At 42.2% G+C, this 27,842-nt stretch overlaps 1 protein-coding gene across 1 annotated transcript; it reads left to right on the forward strand.

The window, feature by feature from the left end:
- Nucleotides 1–4,506: 4,506 nt before the first annotated feature.
- Nucleotides 4,507–26,824, forward strand: Dnajc21 (DnaJ heat shock protein family (Hsp40) member C21). The gene is made up of 12 exons (XM_076551762.1): nt 4,507–4,785; nt 10,752–10,845; nt 12,796–12,919; nt 13,159–13,281; nt 13,784–14,088; nt 15,468–15,619; nt 18,271–18,358; nt 21,253–21,411; nt 21,816–21,858; nt 23,505–23,677; nt 25,762–25,837; nt 26,340–26,824. The coding sequence occupies exons 1-12, from the start codon at nt 4,689–4,691 to the stop codon at nt 26,505–26,507; spliced, it is 1,602 nt and encodes a 533-aa protein (XP_076407877.1). The 5' UTR covers nt 4,507–4,688; the 3' UTR covers nt 26,508–26,824.
- The last annotated feature ends 1,018 nt before the right edge of the window (nt 26,825–27,842 follow it).

Below are 27,842 nucleotides of genomic sequence, written 5' to 3' on the forward strand. Positions count from 1 at the left end.
CCAGTTACTTTCTATTCTTTTCAGAGCCCATTTAGTATTACTGAATATTTAGCACACTTATAGCTTAGGCCTGCCCTCTTTGGTTCGAGTTTTAGTTTGGTCAACCTGAATTCAATCAGATCTATTGGGTTCTGATTACTTATAAAGGTGTTAGGCACTTTGAGAGCAGAGTTTGGGGGGTGTGGGGTGAGGTCATTTTACTGAGGTTTCACTGCTGAAGTCACTAGTTCATGAAGCCAACTTCTTTATCTCAGTGAAGAGTTCATTTGATTCTTAGGTGTTGAAAACCTGCTAATACCTGTCTGTAAGCGTTTTTTAAATTTTACATTTATCTTAGAAGCAATTACTATAATTAGATGTAGTAAAAGGAAAAATATAGTTAGGATATAAGAAAATTGTAGGATTTTCCTCCTGTGAAAACTACTTAGAGTGTAGAAGACAACTTCAGCTTCTAGAGAGCAGTCGCAATAGTGAAAGCAGCAACTTGATCCTCCAGTGATACGGGGATAGGTGGCTGAGGAGATGCACAGGTGTTTTATATATACTTTAACATACATATATACATATATATATGTTAGAATTGTATCCAATGGTTTTGTCATCCTTTTTCACTTAATGTTGGGTGTTTCCCCACATCTGCAGCATGTTTACTAACTGCATAGCATTCCTATTATAGCTATAATAGCATCATATGCTTTATCCCTTCAAAGATACTTCAGTTTTCTTTTTGTCTTTCTATTGTGATGTCTGGTTAATATTTCTATACAGAAACCTCTGTACAAGACTCATAGTTAAAACTGCTCAAAGTTTTAAACAAGGCTTTCTGATATTTTTGTAAGGTCCAAAATTGTACCTTGCCAGACATTAGAATATTCATATCCTTGGTGTGGCTTGACAGAGTACCAACTCCAAAAGGATTTTGTGTGTGTGTGGCGGGGGGGTGCTGAACTAACTTTGTTTTTCTGTGGTAGGGTTGTTTTTCACTTATATCTAGAAGTTTTATGTAGTTACTTGTTCTAGATATAATTCCTAGTTTAGTTTTTGATTTTTTTTCTGTCCTTTGGCTGTTGTTGCTGAGATAAACATCCTGACCAAAAGCAGCTTGGGGAGGAAGCAATTTATCTTAACTTCGAGGTTCATCACCGGAACATTAGGGCAGGGACTGTGGCCTGAATCTGGAGGCAGGAACTGAAGCAGAGACTCAGTAGGAACACAAGATGACTGGCTTGCTCAGCTCTTTTGCTTTTAACCTACCACCTGCCTAGGGATGGCACTCCCTACAGACATGTCCACAGGCCAATGCAAAAGAAGTACTCACCCAATTGTTGTTCCCTCCTCCCAAGAGACTAGTTTGTCAAGTAGACAACACAACGTTACTTAAGACCTGAGTGTAAGGGGCTGGAGAGATGGTTCAGGGTTAAGAGCACTGGTTGTGTTTTCAGACCTGGGTTCGGTTGAAAGGTGTTTTTAATTGTGCCACTTTTCTTGAAATAGTTTTACGACTATTTGAAGTCAATTGAGTGATGTGATTCAGGTCAGAGGTTCGTTCCCCTGAAGTACTTGTCTGTGGCCAGGTTCTCATGGCCATAGCTGGTATAATACAGGCGACAGAGGAGAATTGGTTGGTTTGGCAGTTAAGTATAGCCTTGAATGAAAATGAGACTAGGGTGTTAACATCCCAGGGAGAGTTCATTAGAATATTTGTTACGAACACATTACATATAAAAAGAAGTTGCCAGTTTTGAAAGACGTGAATTAACACTTCAGATGTTCACTTGTGAAGGCTTGGTAGAATTTCCCATTTCACAATTACCCTCTTGTGATTTTTTTTCTCTCTTCATTTTTCCAGTCATAATTTCAAATTAACAGTTAACTTGTAGAGGTTTTTAATCCTCAAATCCCTTTCACCCACAGGTAGCTTATATAAAATCGATGTGTTTAATAAGAGTGCTCTTGAAACAGAATACAGTGCTTGTGTCTGTAATCCTAGCTCCTCAGGGGCTGACACTACAGACCTGCAAATTCAAGACCAATCGGGACTATGCAGTCAGCCACCACCAACCAACCAAAGAGGATTGACTGAAATAACATCCAAGTGAACCAACTTTACAGTCAATCAGTTGTCATGAGCCCAAATAAATGGCTTCCCTCCTCAAAGCAGCAAGTGACTTGGAGTTTACAACCACACATGGCTGAAGGGAGGAAAAGTGTATCTCCCTCCACGCCCACCCCCCATACTCCCCATTCCTAATTGATTCTCAGGAGAAGAAAGGCCTTAGGTTTCTTGCAAACTCGAACTTTTCCAGCCCTACTCATTACCAATTTAACAAATGACTGAAAAAAAAGGTAAGTCTTCATTTCTGAGTAGTGACTTAGACATCTAATATATAGAGAAAAAGACATCTAATATATAGAGAAAATGAATTGGGCTTTGTGAATGTGTTGGGGGTGGGATATTAACAAAGGGACTCTCCCTGATCTGCTTGGATGCTTCAACCCTGTACAAAAGATGTTCACAAGGAATATCTTTTGCAGGCATATATTGTTAAATAGAACCCACAGCTACCTGATATATGTAAACATTCCATCTTATAGTGAAATTATTAATGTATTTTAATGGGCATTGGGATACTATTTTGACATTCAGTTGATTAGAATAGGTGCACAGATCTCTCATCACACAGTACAGAGTAATTAATAAAGCTACTCAGACCCCCCAAATCTTCAGGCTAATTACCATCCCATGACTATTCTCATTCTAATCCTGGAAAGGTAGTAGACTACAGAAAGTTAGAATTCAAGAGTGATGCAGGGTACTTAGGTTTCTCTTAGGTCATATAAATATTTTACTTTTTATTAAATATTTCCATGCAGAGGAACAGGTTTGGGTGTGTGTGTGAAGAAGACATCTCTTTTTTTAACAAAAGGTTGGTCTTGAACTCATGACAATCCTGCCTCCCAAATGCTGTGATTTACAGGCATGAACTACCATCCTCAGCCAGCCAAATTAGTCTTCCAGAGTTTGCAAACAAAAGCACACATGAAGGGAGGAAAAAATGTGTTATCCCCTTCCACAACCAAGGAAAGGTCCCAGGAGAGGAAATGCCCTATAAACATCCATTTTCCTTTACTCCTTTTCCTTCCTTCCTTCCTTCCTTCCTTCCTTCCTTCCTTCCTTCCTTCCTTCCTTCCTTCCTTCCTTCCTTCCTTCCTTCCTTCCTTCCTTCCTTCCTTCCTTCCTTCCTCCCTCCCTCCCTCCCTCCCTCCCTCCCTCCCTCCCTCCCTCCCTCCCTTCCTTCCTTTTTCTCTGTTTCTCTTTCTCTTGGCCTTGTTTTAGTAAGGCTGCATGTTGTTTAAAATAAGGCATTTCACGACACTGATTTCCATGACTCATTCGTAGGAAGAGTACTTGCTGTCAATGTGGACATTTTCTGTTTAATATATATGTAAATGAACTAGTCTGGTGGTAGAGGCCAATAAGCCCAGCCTTTGGGAGGCAGAGGCAGGATCCTAAATTTAACTCTATGTAAACCAAGCTGGCCTTGAACTCACTAAATACTCTAAACTGCCATCTGCTTCTTGGGTGGATGTTGGGATTAAAGGTGTGTTCTTAATACCCGGCCCTCACCTTCAAGTACGTGGATACTGCCTGGCGGTGGTGGCACACTCCTTTAATCCTAGCACTCGAGAGGCAGAGGCAGGCAGATCTCTATGAGTTCAAGGACAGTCTGATCTACAGCGCGAATTCCAGGACAGCCAAGGTTACACAGAGAAACCCTGTCTCGGAAAAAAAAAAAAAAAAAAAAAAAGGCAAGCCGGGGCGGTGGTAGCGCACACCTTTAATCCTAGCACTCGGGAGGCAGAGCCAGGCGGATCTGTGTGAGTTCGAGGCCAGCCTGGGCTACAGAGTGAGTTCCAGGAAAGTCTCCAAAGCTGTACAGAGAAACCCTGTCTGGACAAACCAAAAGGGGAAAAAAAAAAAAATCAAGGCAAAACAAAATGTTGATACTTGCCTCTTAAATTGTTTCAAAAACTGATTTAAGCAATCCTCTTATTTACTGTCCTTTATCATGCATATTGGTCAAGATGCATCAAAAGAGATCCTAGTAAGTGGGAGCTGAGATACTAAACACTCGTGTTTCGACCAAGAACTTCGGGCTGAAACTCGGCACCGGACTACTGGAAGCCGGAGTTGCCTCCTCTGTGAAGTTTCCTCAGCTGAGAAATAATCTCACTCCCCATGCCAAGCCTCCCCGGGGCCCCTCCACTCAGGCAGGCTAGTAGGTGCCACCCTAACAGCCGACTGTGCTCACAATGCCTCTCGTCGTGGCTCCCCCCGCCCACCTTCCCTCCCGGCCAGCCGGAGGCTCCGCCTCCGCGGCGCGCGGCGGGCCCGGAACCCAGCCCAGCCCCCGCCCATGCGGAGCCGCCGGCGCCGCCCCCTCCGCGCGCCCGCGTGCCGCAGCCCGCGACGTCCGCCGCCGCGCGTCTCCGCCGCCCCGCGCCGCTGCCGCCGCCGCCGCCGGGCTCGCTGGCTGGCCGGCTGCTGGCGCCGGGCTCCCGCCGGAGGAGAGGACAACCAGCGCCGCCCCCGCCGCTTCGGCCCGGGCCCGGGCGTCGGCCCCGTCCCGGGCCCCGGCCCCGGCCCCGGCTCGGGTCCCGTGCCGGGCCCCGCGTCCAGCCCCGCCATGAAGTGTCACTACGAGGCGCTGGGGGTGCGGCGCGACGCCAGCGAGGAGGAGCTCAAGAAGGCCTATCGGAAGCTGGCCCTCAGGTGGCACCCGGGTAGGTGACCGACCCGCGGCGGGGCGGGGAAGCCGGACGGGCCCCCTCCTCGCCCTCCCCGCGCCCGCGAGACCCCGGCCGGGCCTGGCGGGCCGCACGCGGTGCGGACGGCGCGGTCCTGCCCACCCCGCGGAGGAGAAGCGGCTCCAGCGGCGGGCATGCCGCCCGGTGCACGCCGCTCGCTCGCCCGGCCGGCCGGCGGGTCGAGCCTCCGCCCACGGCTGGGGAATGGCTTTTTTTAAAACAGGCCTGCTCGCGCCCGCCGTCAGACTTTCCCGGCTCCCGCAGCCCCGGCCCTGCACTGGACACGAGTTTCCCAGGGCGACTTCTAGTTGGGTGGACTGCCCGGCGAACTCCCTGAGGTTACTTAGGAGTTTGCTTCCCCGGGGTGGTTTTTTTTTTGTTGCTGTGAAATGGGTTTAGGGTGACTTTTACGGAGTCCGATCTGTCTTCCAGACGACGGAACTTAGTAGTCGGGTCCCGTCTACTTGAGAGTCCCGCGAGGCGGAGTACTGGGAGTTAAAGCCAGCGCCGCGCACCTGCTGGCAAGCGCTCCGCCAGCCAAAAACAGCAGCCTGTGTTTTTAAGAAATCGTTTTGGGATGGGGTCTCAATTCAAAGGCCAAGCCAGCCTTTGAATTTGTGATTCTCCTGCCTCCCCTTCATGAGTACTTAGGATTACTGTCCCGTGCTACCAGCTGTGGCTGGTTTCCCTATTTATTTTTGTTTTGTTTTAATAGTTTCACTTTAGCTTCAAGGTGTTCATCCTAGAGTCTACATGAGGTGGTTATGCACACATAGGTGACCACTAGGTACTAGTAAATAAGCCTTACTTGAGTAGTAAGTAGTATACACTTCCTTTAAACAAGCTTAAAATAGAAAAAAGTATACCATATAATGTAAACATACGTTTAAACTTAGTTTTTCTCATACATGTCCGGAAAATGCAAGGCACTTGCACAGGTGTATAATACGTAGATTTTTGAAATGCTAAAACAGGGGCCTCAGAGGCTTGTTAGGAAAACATGCCTTACACACATGAAAACTGCTAGTGTGTGAATGGAAGAAAACAAAGGAAAGGAAATGACTGCGGCTAGGTATGGTGGAGAAGAAAGTTTGTTACAGATAAAAGGGAGAACATAGTCAGGGCACACATCTGTGGACATGACCCTGAGCAATGTGGGGACAGGGGGAGAGGAAGAGAGGTGCAGCAGCCAGAAGGCCAAAGGTACAAAAAAGGGCGGGTAACCAAAATGTCTGGATTATATAGGGAAGGGCAGCCCAGCCTCTGAACTGGAGAGTTCAGGGTAGAGGGTGGGGTATGCAAGCCATATCCTGTAACAGGTAGGGCCTGAGGGATGCTGGGAGAATCTGGAGGCTAGGTCTGAGCCGATAATGTTAAATAGGCACCTCAGCTGTTTGCCCGGGGTTTGAAACTTGAGCAAAAGGGTATAATTGCTATTTGGGTTGAGCAACTAGTAAGCACCCAAGTAATGGGAACGGGGTTACCACTGTGCGCTGAGAGGTGCTGAGGCGGCTTCTTGACATAGGACCTTGGACGAGGTACTGTTTCAGGAAGACCACTACTTACAGGAAGGCTACAGAATGGTTTGGGAGAAGAGTGAAGGAAAGACTGGAGGCCCAGAGTGGGAAGGTCTATAGTAGATGGAAGAAGAAACATAGGTATTGGTGTGATGACATTAAGTGAGACCATATGTGTATGTGCACACATGCACACACCCATTGAAAGGACAGAAGTTTTAGATTGCAGGAAGTCAAAAGAAAGAACCAAAGTAAATAAACTCGAAGAAAGTGTATAGGTGGTGGAAAAGCATTTTCATAGAGTAAGGGCTAATTATCATTAGAAGCTGAGTTAGAAATTAGAAAGAAATTGGGAGTTCCTTGACTTTCAGAATGGGAAAGGGCAGGACAGAGAATTAATTCTAATGGCAAGTGCATATGTAATTTTGAAGATAAGATAGTTAATAAAACATTCTTGGAGCATAGACTGAAATCAAATTGTAGATATTGGGCCTTGGATATTAGGCTAAGCACTATTATTACTATTAATTATCTTGCTAGTATATAGAGTCCTTGCTGGTTTTATTATAATGTCTCTAGGAAGGCACCATGAAGGCTATTGAGGACTGAAGAGGCCTGGAAACAATGGACAAGGATGGGCTCTTGGGGCCAAGGGGAGGAGAAAGGTCCTGGTGGAGAGATGATAGAGAGGAGAATTAATGGTGCGTTGGACAGTTGGAGGAGGGAAGGAAGAAGTGGGGAGAAGTAATACTGATTGGCTTGGAACTGACTGCAGTCTCTTCTGAATATCATGATTCATCGCATCCTAAATACCTTTGGATTGGAAATATTTGTATAGTTCTACTTCCTCAGGAGACACATGATTCAGTATGCTTGCTTTCTTGGGCCACTTAGTCTTTAGTCAATAAATGTTTGATTTCGTTGTGCGTGCAAGGCACTGTGCTAGATATTTGGGGAGCTAAGCCTTGATTTAGAGAAGTGGCTTTCTAAAATTCATCCCATGACTATTCTGAGTTCTTTGCCAGGTGAACAAGGCAGGAGAGGTCCGTGCCCTGGTTGAACATAATGTTCTGTGGAGACACAGGAGAGAAAACCAGGCAGGTTGAGTCCTAGGAGAGAAGGGCTGTGTGAGGGCACATTCAAGTGTTGAGTCCATGTGCTCACCTGGGCTAGCTTTGTGTATATATATATATGAGAGAGATGGGAAAAGCCACCCGGGAAGTTTGGCTTTGAAGCAGTAACATCTAGGTGGAGACCATAGAGTGGCAGTGTGCCTATTGGAGGGAGGAGGAGGGAGCAGAAGAGAGAGGCTAGCAGAACCGGCTGAGTGGGGCAGGCAGGGAGGATTATTCACTGTAGGGTAGGAGTTTAGCCTAAGCTTTGGTAAACCACAGAAGAACTGGAAACAGCAGGGTGATAAATGCCAGTTTTTCTCTCTGGTTGTAATGGGACGGTGTGCTTCAGGGAGGGAGGGCAGCCTGGAGGTGAGGGCAGGAGTACCTAGGTGGACTCCCTGAGCAGGATGCCAGTGTTTCAGTGGTTGAGAGGAGTGGTTAGAAGAGAGAACACAGGGGGATGTGGAGGGGTTGGTGGTAGAGATTGTTAGTTAAAAGGTGTAAATCTTGAAGGACTGGTGAGTAAAGGACAGTCACCAGGCAGGCACAGGGCTGCATCACCACGGGGAGAGCACATGGCCAGAGGAGTGGAGCCCTGCAGATAAGTGATGCTTTCTCAGAGCAAGGTGTTGCAAGGGGCAGTCCAGCAACATCTTCCAGAGGGCACTGTAAGAAGGTTTAGGAGGTAACAGAAAACTACACAGAATAGTGCAGCCATGGATGCCTCAGGTGACTGCAATACCTCTGTCAAAGCGTAGACTCTTATTGCTTGTTTTGTTAGAGTCCTGCTGTTAACCTCAGTTCAACACAGTCATCTTATGTAAAATGAAAGCCATGTGACAGATAGAAAACATTTAAGGAAAGTTCTGCCTGGCAGTGGTGGTGCACACCTTTAATCCCATCACTCAGGAGGCAGAGGCAGGTGGATCTGTGAGTTCGAAGCCAGCCTGGTCTACAGAGTGAGTTCCAGGGCAGCCAGGACAACACAGAGAAACCCTGTCTCAAAAATACAAAAAACAAAACAAAACAACAACAAAACCCCTTTAGCTTTTTGCAAATTTCTTTGGGGAGGGAAAGAATGGGAAGAAGTTGAAGAAGGTGCAGTAGTACTGATAAAAAAGAACATACATGCACACACACCCCTGGCTAGCACTGTTTTTGTTTACGTAAGAAGAATCAGTTGCCAGCTTTTTAAACTTTTAGGTTGTTTAATTTGAGCTGTACTATTATGTCTTGACTATTGCTGTGATAAGATGCTATGACCAAGGCAACCTAACAGAAGAGTTTCTTTTGGGTATATGGTTTCAGAAGGTTGGTCCATGACAGCGGAGCAGAGGTAGCAAGTGGCTGGAGCAGCAGCTGAGAGCTTACATTTTGATCTCCAAGTAGGAGGCAGGAAGAAGTAACTCAAAATGGTGCTAGTTGTTTGAAACCTCAAAGCTTGCCCCAAGTAACACATCTTCTTCAACAAGGCCACATCTCCTAATCCTTTCCAAACAGTTTTACCAAGTATCTAAACTTATGAGCCCATGGGGGACCTTTTCAGTCAAAACACATGATTGGTAATGCTGCCTGTCTTCAAATGGGTGCACTCTGAAAGGATTAGTATTATGTTGTGTTACTTTTCATGGAAAGTGAGGCTTATAGAAGTAGAAATTATTTTTAGCTAATATAAGACTAATTTTAGTTCCATAGGATGGAAGAGGCATAGCAAACTGCTATGCTTGGAAAATATCAATGCTAGATATGTGGTAGAAAGCCATTCATAGGACTTGGGATCAGGTGATGACACACGAGAGGAGACAAGAAGCCCTCATGAGTCACTTAGACAAACAGTAAGGCTGCATGGCTATTTGGAGGGAACACATTCTGTCATATCTTCTAAACTCTTAGAAGACAGGTGTTGAGCAGTAGCTTAAAGAACTTGGTGTGTTTCATGTTAGATTCAAATGTTTAATTTCTGAATGTAGTATTCACTTATGACAGAACACAATTACCAAAGCCTTAGAGTTTTAAACAACAAAAACATCAAAGAACTTGGTGTGTTTCATGTTAGATTCAAATGTTTAATTTCTAAATGTAGTATTCACTTATGACAGAACACAATTACCAAAGCCTTAGAGTTTTAAACAACAAAAACAATGTGCAACAATTCATTATGTAGACTCTAAAGGTTCTGAAGCTTAGAATGTGGGCATGACTTGGCTTACAGCTTCTATTAAGGCTGTCCCACCACTGTTTCCAGGACCTGTTTCCAGACTCATGGACATGGTTGTTGGCAGGTCTCTGTTTGTTCCTTCCTGCCCTCTGTTCTTGACCTTGAACTTCTCTATAAACTGTCTGAGTTCCTCACACTGTGACATGAGTATTCCAGGAGAGGGCAAGAGCCCAGAATGGGAGCTGCCATCCAGTCCAGTTTCATACCATACCATGGCTTCCCTCTGAGCCTGCTATTGGTCAGACCAGCACTGCTGATGAGGAGAAGGGGCCTGTACAAGGGTGAAGTCAGAGACCACTGCTGGCTGCCACTTGTAGGCAAAGATGTTTTTTGAGTTTTGTGGTTAAGGAGACATGACTAAGAAGAGAATAGTTAGCATGTGCCTCTGTGTGTGTATATGTGTGAAAAGGTACACATGCGGAGGTCAGAGGACAACTGGTAGTAGTGGATTCTTTCCTACCATGTAGATTTCAGTGATTGAACGCAGGCCGTCAGGCTTGATCAAGGGCAGCATCTTTATCTGTTGTGCCATGTTGCTAGCCCCTGTTGAATACAAACTCTCTCTCTCTCTCTCTCTCTCTCTCTCTCTCTCTCTCTCTCTCTCTCTCTTTCTCTCTCTCTCTCCCTCCCTCCCTCCCTCCCTCTCTCCCTCCCTCCCTCCCTCCCTCCCTCTCTCTCACCTGTATCCTTGACTGACTGGCCTGACACTAACTATGTAGACTAAGCTGGCCTTGAATTCTGAGATCCAACTGCATGTGCTGCCCAAGTGCTGGGATGAAAGACATGTACTACCATGCCCAGCCTATTTAAAGAAAAGAACACACACATACATACATACAAAGATTCATACATACCTGTGTATGTGTGGGTACATGGCATACACATCAGTATGCCATGGAGGGTACATGGAGATCATGTGTAGGCCAGAGGATGGACAACTTGCAAGAGTGCAGCCTCTCTCTCTGCCGTATTGGTTCCAGAACTGAATCAGGTCTTTAGGGTTGGGAACAAGCATCTTTCTCCATTGAGCCATTTTGGTGGCCCATGCATATATTTTTTCCATGACTAAATTTCTGTGACTTATTTTAACAGATAAAAATCTGGATAATGCCGCAGAGGCAGCCGAGCAGTTTAAATTAATTCAAGCTGCATACGACGTGTTGAGTGACCCTCAGGAAAGAGCATGGTGAGCGTTGTGTTGTCATTCTCCTTCTCCTTCATTCGTTAGCAGGAATTGTCAATATGGGCTTGTTGGTTTCTTAACAGTTTAATGCACTGGGTGGTTTGGGAGTGTTGTAAGCACCTGCCACTTCTTGGTTACATAAAGTGCAGTCTGTGGGTAGGAAGGAACTTTACAGAGGATTATTCCAAGTGTCTGCTGTTATCCATGATGAAGCAAGTTTGGTGGTTACATAGCTTTAACTCGGATACCACAAATGGTTTCTCATTGAGAGGGGGTCCTTTAGTGTATGACAGATAGCTGTATTGTTACACAAGAGGGAAGCTTTGACTTTAGCAGCAATTTTTCATTTAATATAAAAATTATAACACTTTTTTTTTGGTTTTTCGAGACAGGGTTTCTCTGTGTAGCTTTGCGCCTTTCCTGGGACTCACTTGGTAACCCAGGCTGGCCTCGAACTCACAGAGATCCGCCTGCCTCTGCCTCCCGAGTGCTGGGATTAAAGGCGTGCGCCACCACCGCCCGGCCTAATAACACATTTCTATAGAGTACCAAAATAAATTTTATTCTACAAATATAATAAATACTTTCAACAAAGATGAGCTTATAATATAGTTTCATTTCGTAACAAGAACTTATATGTTTGAAGTTCTGAGTTTTCAGCTCAGCTCTTTGCTGCAAATGGTTAGTTTTTGAACTCAGACATAATAGTGAAAAATCCTGCTGTTGAGAAAGTGGTGCTGTGAAAGGCATCTGTTTTAAACATTGTATAACACACTAGCTCTCAAGAGAAAGGATAGGAAGGAAATTTTTAAACCACATAGACGATCTTCAACTTTCCTCTGAGCAGGGATTTTGGAGCTTTTTCCTAAAGCCAGATGTCTGCACATGTCTGTAGTCCCCTCCCTGTCCTCAAGAGTCACCTTCGCTACATAGGGAGAGCCTGCCTCCAAAACCAAAACAAAAGAATTGGTGTTCCTTTTAGTGTTGGTTTTCCTCCCTAGCTTCCTGTCATTTAGTTCCTGTCTAAATTGTAGATTGTCTTCTTGTTCCAAGACTCCCTTAAAGTGCCTGCCTGGTGATGCTCCTGTCACCTGGTAATGCTCCTGCCCCCTGGAGCATGTTCCATTTCATGGCAAGGAACCTGGCCTTAGCAGTAGAAAGGACCTGGGTTTCAATTCTGCTCTTGCTGCTTACAGACTTTATGATAATGAACAACCAGTATTTAATATTACTAAGCATCAAATTTCCTGCTGTGTTAAGCAAGGATGATAATAATAATAAATACTATTACAGATTTCTTATGAAGAGTAATTGGTATGTGTGTGTGTGTGTATCTTAGATGAAGTTTATATAAACATAAATACATTTTTCAGGTAATGTTGGTAAATTCCCAGGTCATAAATGTAAACTTAGTGTATGAACCAGATTATGTTCCATAGTGTCCCATTTAGTAGTTGTCTTTCCTGTGGATTTCACTAACGGCTGAGAGACAGTCTAGAATTCCCAGTTGATGGAGACTAGGACTGTATACAGTATTAGAAGTTGTGAACATGGTTTTAATCTTCAGTTCCTGAAAGTCTCCCAAGTCTCTTAGTTTCCAGAGTTCCTTTAAATTGTGTGGTTATCGCCGGGCGGTGGTGGCGCACGCCTTTAATCCCAGCACTTGGGAGGCAGAGGCAGGCGGATCTCTGTGAGTTCGAGGCCAGCCTGGGCTACCAAGTGAGTTCCAGGAAAGGCGCAAAGCTACATAGAGAAACCCTGTCTCGAAAAACAAAACAAAACAAAACAAAACAAAACAAAAAAAATAATAATAAATTGTGTGGTTATGGATTGCATGTGTTGAAACATATATATTTGGCTGATTCAGAAAGAGTCCTTGTGAATTTTTATGTAATTGTATTTAAAATAAGTCCTTTTTTGTCCAGCTCTTTTCATTTTTTAAAATTCTTTTAGGTATGATAATCATAGGGAGGCCTTACTTAAAGGAGGGCTTGATGGAGAATACCAAGATGACAGTTTGGATTTGCTTCATTATTTCACTGTTACCTGTTACTCTGGTTATGGAGACGATGAAAAGGTAAGACGGGGAACTTCTAATTTCTCATCAAGTGGTTAACTAAAACTCGGATGCAAAGAGATATCTTAAAATTATAGTAGAAAATGAAGTGCACATCTGTTCATGTTCAAGCTGTGGGCACGTGTGAATGCAGGGCACTTGAGGTGGTGAAGCTGGGACTTGTACTTCCGTCAGCTCTAAATCGAGTCCCATGTTTTCTGTGCTTAGACTGTTTCTGGCTTTGCTTTATTTTGTCGTAGGGTTTCTATGCAGTATATCGTGATGTCTTTGAGCTGATAGCAAAAGAAGAACTCGAATGTATGTCAGAGGGAGATGTTGAGGATTTTCCAAACTTCGGTGACTCCCAGAGTGACTATGACACGGTAAAAGAAAAATTAGGTTGCATTTAACAGTTAGCTTCCCTTACTGGGTTTTCTAGTTTTAAAAGAAATCCCTTTTTGTCCCTAACCTGACCTTCTCCCTCACTTCTCCCGCCGGCCGGGGCTTGCAGCTGTCTCACAGTGCCCACTCTGGACCTGTTTTCCCTGTGGTTGTGTGGTCACTCTGTGGCCAGTGAGACTGTTTTCTTTCTTCTCTAAACTGCCGTGGAGAATGTCTTATCCTGGAAAGTCTGTTAAGAGAACTGTCTTCTCCAGCAATTACTAATGTTAATGTGTGAGGGTCTGGAGTTGTGGTTTAGTGGTAGAACGTTCGTCATGCATGCACCGAGGCCTTGGCTGCAGTCCCCAGCACTGCAACAATTACCACTCAGCAAGTCGTCTTAGATACAGGAAAAGAAAGGGAGAAGATGTTGGAATCCTTAACATCCACTGCCTTCTCAAAGAAATTTAAGTTCACGTAATTCTATGCATTTTCTGTCACTAGGTGGTACACCCTTTCTACGCTTACTGGCAGAGTTTCTGCACACAAAAGAATTTTGCTTGGAAGGAAGAATATGACACTCGGCAAGCCTCAAACCGCTGGGAAAAACGGGCCATGGAAAAAGAAAACAAAAAAATTCGAGACAAAGCAAGGAAAGAGAAAAATGAACTGGTGCGCCAGCTCGTAGCCTTCATTCGGAAACGAGATAAGAGAGTGCAGGCCCATCGGAAGCTTGTGGAGGAGCAGAATGCCGAGAAGGCGAGGAAGGCAGAAGAGATGCGGAGGCAGCAGAAGCTGAAGCAAGCCAAGTATGCAGTGCAAGACTAGATCCTTTCTGGTGATGTGGGATCGGGGCTGTCCGTAAGGTGGTCAGCATGGTAGAGCAGGTCGGAAAGGAGCCAGCCTGATGCTTCCAGGCTAAGTTCAATCATCCTCACGCCTGCAGCTTATAACACAGTTTTCCTTCTTTTTAAATCAAAATTCTGGCACTGGGTAATGTTTCTTTACTTCCTATGTAAACACTTCTGGAATTGGTTACATATTTTCCTTCAGAGGCCCTTTATACTTGAGATCTTTGATTCTACTAAAGTGTAACTAATGCTAATTGAATCCTTATTCTGTATAAGGGTCTGTTTCAAATGCTTTTCTGCTTTCTCTCATTCTTGTGAGGAAATGAGGCGTGTAGCTGGTAAGTCACAGCTGGGAATGGGGCTCAAAAACTCTAATCCAGAGCCCTGCTCTTTAAAAAAAAAAAAAAAAACAAACTGTTTTTTGACTTCCAAAAATTAATTTTGAGCCGAGTGTGGTGGCGCATACCTTTAATCCCAGGGAGGCAGAGGCAGGTGGATCTCAAAGCCAGCATGGTCTATAAAGCAAGTCCAGGAAAACCAGGGCTATTACACAGAGAAACCCTGTCTTAGAAAACCAAAATAATAATAATAATAATAATAATAATAATAATAATTTTGTATGTGTGGGATGGGGCACTCGGTGGAGCGGGCAACTTGCCTGGGCCAGTTCTTCCCTTGTGTTATGCGGACTCCAGATCCCCAGGCTTAGGGGGACTTTGTCCTGCTGCTGAGCCATCTTCCAATGCAGAGCCTGCTGTCAGCTGCCATGCAGGGCTGCCTCTTGGTCTATTGTCATTCCACTTGATTGCAATATTTTGTTGTTGAGTTCTTGTAAAAATTTTGTACCTAGAGTATTTAGGGCTTTTGGTTTTTGGTAGCTTTTTGTTTGTTTTGATTTTTTGAGGCAGGGTTTCTCTGTGTAGCCCTGTCTGTCCTGTAACTCATGCTGCAGACCAAGCTGGCCTCAAGTTCAAAGATCCGCCTGCCTCTGCCCCCTGAGGGCAAGTGCTGGGATTAAAGGCGTGTGCCACTGCCGCCCAGCATTTATTTTTTTAACACAGATTATTCATTTACTAAAATTCTACCCAAACCCACACATTATCTTGTACTTTTTTGACACAACACTTAAAGTGCCCTGAAGCCTTTGCTGAGCTGCTGGGGTTTGTATTTCAAGCCCTACTACTTAGAGCAGGTAAAACCAGCCAGGTGCTGGTGGCTGTGACCCTGATCTAGCTGCGCATGCGTGGGAGGTTTGCACTCAGTGGCGCTGTGGGGGAGTTTTAGAGCCCTGCAGAACTGTGCTTTCCAGTGGAAATGAGGCTGTGCTATGTGTCTAGACTGGCAGAGCAGTACAGAGAGCAGAGCTGGATGACTGTGGCCAATTTGGAAAAGGAACTCCAGGAGATGGAAGCGAGGTACGAAAAGGAGTTTGGAGATGGATCGGATGAAAATGAAGTGGAGGAACAGGAGCCCAAAGATGGATTGGATGGTAATTTTTCTTGCTCTATGAAGTAGTTTTGGAAAGTAAATGTTAAGTTGTGTGTACTTAGATGCCTCCAGTGGCCCAGGTGTCAGACACCAGGGAATGGAAGAGCAGGTGGAAACCCGGTTAGCACCTGACTTCTACTTCATTGGTTCAGTGCCTCAGTTTCAATTTCTTTGTCATCTATAAGGAACTAGAAATTGGAGGTTTCATTGTGGCAATTAAAAAACATTTGTTGGCCTGGAGAGATGGTTCAACATTTAAGAGCACTTACTGCTCTTCAGATGTCCCAGGTTCAGTTCCCAGCACTCACATGGCAGCTAACAACTGTCTGTAACTCCAAGATCTGACACCCTCACAAAGACATACATGCAGACAAAACACCAATGCACAGAAAATGAAAAGAAATTATTAAAAAAGAAGAACATTTTGTTAAGCAGTATGTGAGTTGTTTTTTGTTTGTTTTTTTGAGACAGGGTTTCCTTTTGTAGACCTGGTATCTTGGAACTAGGTCTGTAGACCCTCTGGCCTCAAACTCAGGGATCTACCTGTTTCTGCCTCTGGAGTGCTAGGATTAAAGACATGCATCACCATGCCCAGCAAGTTTTAATATCTCTCTTAGGACAGTAGTTGCTATGCAGGAATCTCTTTGCTATGTGTCTTATTCCTCCCACTTATGACTTATGGAAGATACTTTTTGAAGTACTAGAATATTTCTTTTCTCTGCTTATATTATTAGGCAGACAAGTATATATTTTAAAAGGCAAGGTTTAGCCATTTTGGGGACTACCTGTAATCCTGATTTCCTCATTCCCAGCTCTTCCATCTATGAAGCTGATCTGAATATAGTTTCCTAATTTTACTTATTTATAAACTGTAGATTTTCGGGCAAGCAACTCAGATGATAAAATAACAATCTTTTTTTTTTCAAAGTGATTAAGATATGAATGGTTTATTAATGAGTCAAGTTTGTATGTACTTTGAAAAATACAGAGCACTCTATAAATGGGAAATGATCTAATTGTATTACTATTATAAAGTCCTTTTACATAAAAGACCTTGCTTGGTCTTCAGAAAATACTCCTTCAATGGAGGTTGTGCTAATAGAATTATCTTCATTTAACTGGTTAAAAAAGTAGGAATCTGCAGTTGTGGCATATGCCTGAGAACATATGAGCACTTAAAAATCCAGATGTTTTTGCTTTAAAGCCAGAATTTTAGCTAACTGTTGGATTAAGGATGATTACATGCATGGGAAATGTTGAAAGTACATATGCAATTAAAAACATTGCATTACATATAGTGGCCCTACCTTATTCTGCATTTTACTTTTGCACTTTGAGTGACTTTCAGTCAACTGTGGTCTGAAATGGTAAATGGAATAATTCAGGAATATCTCTTCTACATTTTAAATTGTGCCTTGGTCTGTGGGTGATGAAATCTTGCACTGTCCCAATCTCTCTGTGCAGAGTATCTATATAGTATATACCTTCCTAGTTACTGAGTACCTCTTAATCACTTTCTAGCCAAATAGATAGCAGATTAGTTGTGAAGGTTTCGTAGTACTTGTGGTCAAATAACCTTAATGTAATGATGACCCCAAAACATGAAACTATGGATGCTGACATGGAATATGCCAAAGAGAAGCCATTGAGTGCTTTCTTTAAATAGAAGATGAAAGTTCTGGAGGTAAAAAGAAAGGGGAAAGATCATATGCTGTCATTGCCATGGGGTCCAGGAAACTGAAGGAAAGCCATGCCTGTTTTGCTGTCAGGCTTGAAACTATAGAGCTGTAGCTTTATATGTGTTTTATAAGTATGGAGTTGAAATGGAAGGGCATTAATTTATCTGGTTCTGTACTGTCCAAGGTTTCAGGCATCCTCGGTTAGGGATCTGCTGAAGTTAGCATTGACCATTGGATGTATGATGTGTTTTGGCTGTTAATTGATTTCAGTCAGAATGTCTTTCAGAATCATAGTACTATCTGCAAAGAACCACAATGTGGACTATGAGACACCTAGGGATCCTTATTGATATAAAAACACATCCCAAATAGCAGTCATTTTATTTATTTCTTTAAAAGTAGATAATAAGAAATATGTAGAGAATTTCATTTAAAGTTTTAGTCATTTAGGTCTTATATACTGTATTGATAGTGGTCATTTTGTTGTAATAAGCCTCAGATTATGAAAAAGGTCTGTATGAACAGTACTAAACTTTACATGTAATAAGCTGTTTATGACTTCATTGGTAATGAGAGAGTTCTATAAACTAAGCTTAAGCATGTTAGCTCACAGTTTGAAAGTATGTTTGTAGCAAATCTTTCTGAAGAAGATGAAAAGAGCCTCATGGGAAAGGCATTACAGTGTTACTTCATGTTTTTGCCATGACTCACGGTTAGGGCTTTAAGGATTTTCTGAGTCTTCTGAACAAATTCAAGAAAAGAACCTAAAGGATGAGGTGATTAATTTGAATTCTTCCTTTAATCAACACAGCAATGCTCGAAAGGGACAACTCAAATCCCAACAGCATTTTCTTGTAAAGAAATACCAATTTTTATTTCTGAGTTGTGTGGATCTTGAGTCCCTCACTAAGGATGCATACTTTGTTAACTTTTTAGGTTATTATCATTCTTATCATAGTCTGTTATTCCACAGGTAAAGACAGCGATGAGGCTGAGGAGCCCGAGCTTTATGATGACCTTTACTGCCCAGCTTGTGACAAATCCTTCAAGACAGAAAAGGCGTAAGTGTCCATCTTTGAACTCGCTTTTTGTTTTGAGGCACGGTATAACACTCAGTAAGTGCTCAGGGGTTGGCGCATTTTGGTCACCAGTATCTCATCCTCTGGGGTTCTTGTTTGGTACAATAAGAAGAGGCATTTGTGCAGTTAAGCCTGGTGTACCCATTAACATAGCCAGTATTCCTGTGTGCTATTTCCAGAAAGTCAGCTATGACGAATCAGGGTTGGCACAGGTGAGGAAATGAGACAAATCTAGTCGTCTCTGCACTGGTGTGCGACTTCCTCCCACAGTCACACTCCCGGCAGCTCGTTGCTGTGAGCCTCGGCAGTTTAGAGTTGTCCTGCAAAGAGTCTGTTTGCTGAGGTGGAAGTGCTTCATCGTGTGGAGACATTGTAGAGGGAGGAAGAGCATGGGAGCTGACCGAGGACTGAATTAGCAGGGGATGAAGCAGAGCATGTGTATCCAGAAGAGAGTGGGGTCTGGGCCTCATAGAGAGGCATGAGATAACCCTCGGGAGGGTGCCCAGGAGTCAGAGAAGCAGCAGAGATAGAAACAAGACAAAAAGCTACGGTCAGAGAGATATAAAATTTTATTTTGGAGATACACCTAAGGGAAAGTTACAGGAGTAGCATATGGTACCCTCCTTAGCTCATTGCTTACACACTGTTCATTTGCATGTACGTAGCCATGTAAACATGCACAAGCATATACATAGCTTTTTTCCTGAATAATTTGAAAATTACGTATATAATGCTTCTTTGCATCTAAATATCTCTATATACAGTTCTTCAATAACAAGATAGTTTGAAACGATTTCCTAAATTGTTCTAGTATAATAAAAATTCTGGGAGTCAGAAATTGAGATAAAGACCTGATCAACCCAGGGACCAGCTGAGAGTCAATTGGCTGGCCCTCTTCATGTTTCTCCTGATCCACCAGCACTGCAGATCCCCCCACCTCCAATCCCTTTTCTCTCATTCTGTCCCTCTCTAGCAGACCTCCTCAGTCCAGTAACTCTATGTCTGATCCAGGTCAGCCAACTGCTGATTCAAGATGGCTTTATTGGCACAGTGGAATGGCCATGTGACAATTCTCCCACAATATATGTCGTCACTTTAAGTGATTATAACATTGATATGGTACTCTTATCTAATTTATTGTTCATACTGTAGTTTCATCAATGCATTCTTTATTTGTATATTTCCACACTTTAGTACAGAATCCATTCTGGGACCTTATGATGAGTTTGTATATTTAGCCTTTTTAAATCTGGACAGTATACTAGTCCTTTAAACAACTTTTTAAAAAGTATTTCTTTCTGGGTTTGTCCCTTTATTTATGATTTAAGGTCAGGTGTGCATCCACATACCGGCTACTGCATAGCTGTGTTGTGTTTTCTGTGGGTCCCATGTCTTCTTAGTGATGCTGAGCATCGATCACTCAACCTAAGTATTACCCAACTTTTGTGCTCTAGCGTTAGAATTTCTTTTGCAATGAATTTTCCTCGAAAGCATTAAACATTTATTTAATGATCATTCTATAAAATCTTAAATGTTCCATAGTCCTGAAATTTTTGAGTGTACACATGATACCTCATGTTGGAAAACTCAGAACCTGACCTACTGTGAGAATTATTCTATGTACAGTGTATTTAAAATATTGCATAAAGTGACCTTCTGAGGCATATGTGAAACACGAATGCATTTTGTGCTGAGGATTGGATACCAGCTCCAAAATACCTTATTGCATTTGAACAAATAGTCCAAAATTCGACATCTAAGCCACTGTGGTAGCAGGCATTTTGGAAAAGGGAAACACAGCTGTATCAGTCTTTATATTGGAGGCTGAGTGATGCTTTTCTGCTCCTCTTGCATTTACCAGTCAATTCTGGGCCACTCTGGTAAGCAGTACCCTTCTCTTTCCCCGTTTATTTCTCTGTTGTAGAATTTTATATATATGGTTTTTGTTTGTTTTGTTTTGTTTTCGAGAGAAGGTTTCTCTGTATAACAGCCCTGGTTGTCCTGGACTAGCTCTGTAGCCCAGGCTGGCCTCAAACTCACAGAGATCCACCTGCCTCTGCCTCCCGAGTGCTGGGATTAAAGGGTGTGCCACCACATCTGGTAATGTGGTTACCATTTTGAGTATTTATTTTCTAACTCAAGAGACCTTGATTTCTCCAGGGGATTTTGGTCTAAGGAGAATTTTAGTGGGAAGGAACAGTAGCAACTAAAACAAGGAGTCTAAAAAAACTAAACAGAACCTGAATTAGTGACACAGTTTGCTGCTTTGGGTTTTATTGCTGTTTCTGTGGTACTGAAGATCAAACCCAAGGGCTCTCTGCATCTGGTCAGCCACTGTGCCATGAGCTGTATCCTGAGACTTGTTTCCACCTTGACAGTTTAATGTTAGCCCTGGTGTGTGGATATTTGGGATACCTGCCTGAACCCACATTTAAGTAGTAAGAAAGAGGTGAGAATATGCTGTTGGAAAAGCAAAAGGAACTGAACTTGTTCTTCAAGGCTCGACACCACCTCTTCTCTAGACCCCATCCTCCTCCTGCAGTTAGGATGTCTTCTAGTTTCCAGAGGTTTCTAGAAGCCTGGAGAATGGCCAGGGACATAACCTGGCAAAGACTTCAGTTTTGAGAATTAAAAAAAAATCAAAATCAAAAGTAGAGGATTTGGCAAGAAAATACATGTAAATAAAAAGGAACAAATGAGAAGAATTGGGAAGGAACAGTTGCTTCATGGTCTAGCCGGGTTGGTGATTCCTGGCAATGCCCATAGACGTCTGTTACTCTGTATGCAGTCATGCAGCTGCAGGTCCAGGGGTCGCAGTCTTCCTGCAGTGTGGTTGTTGCACTCTTACAGCCACTCATGTCAGATTGTCCTTTCAGCATGAAGAATCATGAGAAGTCAAAGAAGCATCGAGAAATGGTCGCATTGTTAAAGCAGCAGTTGGAGGAAGAGGAAGAACATTTTTCAGGAGCTCAAATGGATGACAATTTGTTGAATGCCAATTCTGAGGAAGAAATGGAAGATTTACCAAAGCAAAAGTAATTCACAGTATTAAATTCCACTGACACTTTTGTCACATTAAAGATGGTATTAGAGTAGGTTTTCTTCCAAGGAAGTTGTTACCTACTATTGTTTGTATCTCCTCCAGTTAACAGGAACATTGGAGTGTTAAAAATGGGTGGAGACCTTATGTCTGATATTTTTATAGACTATGTAATGACTGTAGTGAAAGCATTTTCCTTCTTATGCAGTTGGTATGCTAATTACTCTGTCCAGTGTTCTCTGGACAAATAATGTGAGCATTTTCCTGTCATTTTAATGCTTTATGATATTACACGTTTTTTAGTAATTCTTTACCATTCTGTTTCAGTGTTTTTTATTTTTACTTAGTAAATCGTCACAAAGTCAGATACTTTACATTTTGACTTTTATTTGCTCTTAGGCTTTCTAAAAAACAGAAGAAAAAGAAACAGAAATCAGCTCAGGTATGTTGAAAGGTTTTATTATATATCTTAACTCCTACAATAAATACATTATAAATAAAATAATACCCATTGTAGATTTGAAGTGTACTTTCTTGTTCAATATACTCTCTATTAAGAGCTTCACTATTATCTTACGTTGGTTGTAAAATTATTTTATTGTCTGTGTGTCTGTGATGTGTGTCCATGTGTGCATAGGGATGTGTGTGCCTTTCCGCAACACATTTAGGAGCCAGAGGCAGTTATTGGGTATCTCCTCCTATCACTTTCTGCCTCGTTCCTTTGAGGCAGAGTCTCTCACTGAACCTGAAGCTGTGTTTTTCAACTAGGTTGGAAGCCAGCGAGCCCTTGGGGTCCTCATTGCCATCTCTACAGTGCTGAGATTACAAGTGCATATGAGACAACATCCATCTTGTTCTCTGGGTGCTGGGGTGCAAACTCAGGTCCTCGTGGTGGTGCAAGATAACAATTAAAATATGGACATAGGAGAATCTGGGTTTTGGTTATTGTATATGCAAATTTAATCTATCATGGAAGGTTTTAATCTTTGATTTTAAAGAATAATTTTGCTGTGTAATAGTCTCATTCAAATGGATCAAAGACCCAAATGTTAGATTGAAATGTGGACCTTTCTGAGAGAAATGAGGCAAAGATCATCTACCTGCCACTTATTTCAGTTAGTTCAGAAGGAAACCTTTGTGATGAGGGAGAGTCCACGTGGGTGTGAGTCTGCAGACTTGGTGAGTTGTCACTCAGAAGAAAGCAGAGTTGCCCTTAGTAAAGGACTGTTTACCAGAAACCTTCAGTGATGAGTCTTCTTATTACTTATTATCCTGACTGTAAAAATAATGTTTCTCATAGTAATTAAGAAATATAGAGTATAAATATCGTCTTGAATTCTATATAGATTACTTACTATTGAATCAAATTGTAACTGGGCTGTATATGTAATTTTTCCCCTTTCATTTTTGTTAATGTTCTTTTTTTTACATTAGTGAATGGTATCACTAGAAATTTAGATTAAATTTATTCTCATATTCACCTATTCACTTATAGTTTCTCTAATATGTATAATGAGCATCTAGCAATTTGTAAATTTTTATGATGCAGCGTTTTCTTTATCACAAGCTGGTCTTGAACTATGTAGTCTAAACTGGCCTTAAACTCATTGTCCCTTGGCTTTGCCCTTCCAAGTGCTGGGATTATAGACAAATCCTACTGTGTCTGGCCCCAGGGCATCTTCACTGCTTCTTTTGTATTTCTGGAGCTCTACTTCTATGTGTGTGGGGCATCATTACGTTATTAGAAGTTTTGGAGACATAACACAGCCCATTTTTATATAGGGGCTCTGGAGATATTTTAGTTGGAAGAGTACTGCACAGTATAAAGACCTGGGTTTGTGTCCCCAACACCCACATTAATTAAAAAAAAAAGACAAGCTTGGTTGTGTTTATCTGTAATCTGTACTGGGAGGCCAGCCTAGGCCATCAGTGAGAATCAGGTTCAGAGAGAAACCGGTCACAGAAAGATAGAGGGCGGTAGTGGAAGACACTTGACATCTGCTTCTGGCCTCCACATGTGTAGATGTATGCATGTGAAGCCATTACTACTAGATTGACTGGTTTAATAATGGCATATATGTTCTCTAGAATTATGATAACAATTTCAATGAAAATGGAACTGAAGAAGGAGTAAAGGTTGATTTAGAAGATACTAACTTACATGAAGACAATGCCAAAGATTTAGAAAATAGGCCCCAAGAAAATGTCTGTATCACAGAGACCACAGAAGTCTGTGAGGATCCAAAGAGTGAAGCTAAAAGGTAAGGCAAAGTTGCCTATTATTTCCTGACTCCTGAGTAATTAATGGTAAGCTCATCAAGAGTAGATTAAACAGAACCTCCTCCCTCTGCCTAAGTTACATGTAAGCTGCAAGTATGTATACACATTCACACAGACACAAACATATATCTATTAGGTCTCACTGTGGTAACTAACATCAGTACCTCTGTAGTAATAATATTTCTGTCTTAACTATCACTATGGTAACAGTATCACTGTTATAACAATCTCACTGTAGTACCATCAGTATCACTGTGGTAACAGTCATGCTGCTGTAGTAATAATAATTTTACTGTGGTAGCAACAGGATCACTGTGGTTCAGTTCTGGAAATCCTTACTTTGCCCTTGTCAGTACTGTGGGAATAGGGCTACTTCTGAATCTGTTTCCCTATCCCACTTCATTAGATTGGCACTAACTAAATCATCATGCTGTGTCTAGCCTCAGGATGTCAGACCATAGCTCATCATCGTGGTGACTTCCTGCTCAAAGAAGCCCTGGTGTGCTAGAGGAAGGGGCCTATTCATGGGCCTATTCCATATGATCCTGTGGGCCCTATTCCATATGATCCTGTGGGCGACTCAGTGGACTTGAGGACTGGGTCAGGTGGAACAATAGGCCCCTGAACTCTTCCTGTGTCTACTAAGTGTTTTTACTTTCCATGTGACTTCTACATGAATAGTCACTTGAGAGTGATCAAGAATTCTTGGATTTGGGCAACCACTGATTATAGTCTAGTTTTCTCATTTTACTGATGTGAGAAAAGGACTCAGAGATTTCAGCTGACTTCTTTCTTAACTGCTGAAGAGGGGCAGGGCTGAGACACTTCATCACCCCACCTAACCCTCAAGCTGATTTCTCAGCAGTGGCTGTGGTTTAGCCCGTCATTGCTTCTCCTGTGGTGAGGAGTGCTTCTCTTCTGCCAGTTCCTTAGCAGTTAAGAAATCACTTGGATTCTCTGAGTTCTTGTCAACACAGGTCAAGCTGGTGCCAAACTTGGAATCCTCCTGCCTCAGCCACCCACATACCTTTTTTTTTTTTTTTTTTAATGAAGCACATCATGTCTGCCTGTAATCGTAGCACATATAACATGGCAGAGAGCACATTAGAGCTCACAGAGGAAGGAGACTGATAGAGGAATGTTCTGGGTTCAAGCTAGTGTTGAACCCGACCTGGCTAGTGTTCTGATTTTTGGTTAAAAAGTGCTGGGAGAACACACTAGATTAGCAGAAGGACATTACTTTTTACTATTAATTTCTTTGTTAGCATATAAAATAATGGGTTTCTTTTATGACATTTTTACACTTTTTACTTTTCTTGTAGTCACCCCAGATGCTATTTTTAATAAAAGTAAATTTTTTACTATCTAATGAATTAATTTTGTGAAAATACATTATGTTTTTATTCTCATTTCACTGTGGAACTCTTGAAATGTTTGACACAGACTAGATCAGGTTCAGGAAATTGTTAGTTGGGAATGGTACCTAACATTAGTAATCCTAGCCTTCAGGAGCTTGTTGTTTGGTTTTTCGAGACAGGGTTTCTCTGTAGTTTGTGCCTTTCCTGGAACTCACTTTGTAGACCAGGCTGGCCTTGAACTCACAGAGATCCTCCTACCTCTGCCTCCCGAGTGCTGGGATTAAAGGCGTGTGCCACCACCACTTGGCAGCCTTCAGGAGCTTGAAGTGGAAGGACTGCCACTAATTTGAGGCCAGCCTGGCCCACATAATGAGCTCTGGGATAATCTCAGTATAGCACTGGTTTTTCAGGGAGTGTGACATGTTTTTCTTTTTAATAAAAAAAGTATGTGAATACTCAAGAATGTTTTAGGGGTATTCTTTAGCTTTTATTTCAAGTAAAGTTTTTAGTTTTGTGCCAAACTTTATTTTTATCTCTTAAGTTTTTTAAAATTCTTTGTTGACATGTGAAAATTAACTAAATTAGACATTAAAATGAATCAAAACCAGTTTGACTCATACATTTTATCTTTTGAGTATTTTTGGAAGTAGATGACAACTAGAAAGGATTCTTACTTTTATATTATACCAAATAATTTTCTTTTCCAGTGTTCCTAAATCCAAAGGAAAGAAAACCAAAGATGGGAAAAAATCTGTCAAAGTACCAGCCGAACCACCAACAGTGGTAAGTCAATCTTCACCTTTACCTCTCTGTAGTGAACCTTGTTTGTGTCTGAAAGATGTTAGTGTATATTGAATGAGCTTTTCAAGGATGAACTAGAATTTGTGTGTGATTCTGTCTCTCTACATAGTTATAAGTATAATCTATATAAAATATATATGTCTTTTTACTCTAAAAAGAAGCACATTGGAAATACTAGGAACTGGAAGAGTTACTATTTCACTTTCCATGACTAAGCCAAGCCCTTGGTGATAAGAGTTGGGCCTGTTAAGTTGTAAAGCACAGACTTGTAGTCCACAGAGTGAAAGCCATTAGATTCTCAGGGCCTCCACAACTGATAGTGCTTGTTGATTTGCCTTCTGAGAACATCCACCTTTGTTGGTAGCTGCCAGTTTTGTTAAACATCCTTATTTTGCATTTCTCCAATGTTTAACCTTGACATTAAAACATACAACACTTTTATCAGCCTGCCACTTGCTCTGATCGGTGTTTACCTTCTTCTCAGAGTGACGTCCTCATCAGCTGTGCAACCTGCCATAGTGAGTTTCCATCCCGGAATAAACTGTTTGATCATCTCAAGGCGACGGGTCATGCAAGAGCAGCTGCAGCAGCAACTTCTTTAAACAGTGTAACAAGTGGTCGAAACAAGAAAGAGAAGCGTAAAACCAGATAGGAATTCTGCCAGTTCTTTCTTTCTCTCTTCCTTTTAACTGTCTCTAGATTTTGAAACCAAAAACTGAACTGAAATAATCTAGAGTTAAAATTTCAGTGATCTGCAATTTATTGCATTGTGGAAGATTATTTTTATCTTAAAAAAGACATTTTTGTTTAATATATATATATTTTTAAACATTTCACTAGTGATTGAATTCTACTTTTGCCATCTGAATTCACTTGAATGTTTCATGACAGGTAAATATTATAAATGTGTATCTTGATTTCTCATGTGAAGAGAAATGTACAGGGAAAATTAAATTATTTTGACACATACATGTGCCCCTTCGGCTTCAGTGTTTAATTCTGAAATGTTCTTCATTTCCTTACTATTGTTTTATTTTTGTCATGCTCCCTGATTTCTCAAAAACTCAGAACTCTTTTTAAAAAAATCTCACAGAGCCGGGCGGTGGTGGCGCACGCCTTTAATCCCAGCACTCGGGAGGCAGAGGCAGGCGGATCTCTGTGAGTTCGAGGCCAGCCTGGGCTACCAAGTGAGTTCCAGGAAAAGGCGCAAAGCTACACAGAGAAACCCTGTCTCGAAAAACCAAAAAAAAAAAAAAAAATCTCACAGATTTTTTTTTTCACACTTGATACCATGGCTCCAGTTCTCATTATAAATTTTCTTTTAAATAATTAGTGGTGGATCCCCATGTTATTTTTCCCCTAGGGACAGTGACAGGATAGAGCTAACTGACACACACGGCTCGCTTAAAGAACAGTGTCTCTGATGTAGCTGTGCTGACGTAGGTTGCTATACTGGTAATAATCAGTAAGGTATCTGTTGTCTCTGAATTGTGAGGGTGCAGGCTATTTAGTTTACCTGCAGCCCCTTACACGGTGACAGCTGTGAAGTACAGTGCAACAGCAGTGTTAATGACTCTTCGTGGGCCCCACCCCCACCCGCCACCCACACACAGTTTTCAAAAGTTGGGGTTTTTTTTGTTCTCTTAGTCCTTTAAAAACATCAAAAACATGTAGGTTCTTGCTATGTAGCTCTGATTAGTCCTGAACTCAGAATCCCACTGCGTCAGTCTTCCAAGTGCTAGAAGTTGAAGGTTATGCTACCCTGCTTAGTTAAAATATATATAGATATGTGTGTGTGTGTGTGTGTGTGTGTGTGTGTGTGTGTGTGTCTTTGGAGACATGATCTCACTGTGTAGCTTTGACTGGCCCAGAATGCGCTGATACAGATGCGAGTAGCCTCCGGCTCACAGATCCATGTTTCTCGGCCTCCCACGTGCTAACATGAAGTGCCATCACATCTAGCCAAACAATTTTCCTAAGGAAATAG

This window comes from Peromyscus maniculatus, chromosome 15 (assembly GCF_049852395.1).
Source record: "Peromyscus maniculatus bairdii isolate BWxNUB_F1_BW_parent chromosome 15, HU_Pman_BW_mat_3.1, whole genome shotgun sequence".
NCBI lineage: Eukaryota > Metazoa > Chordata > Mammalia > Rodentia > Cricetidae > Peromyscus > Peromyscus maniculatus.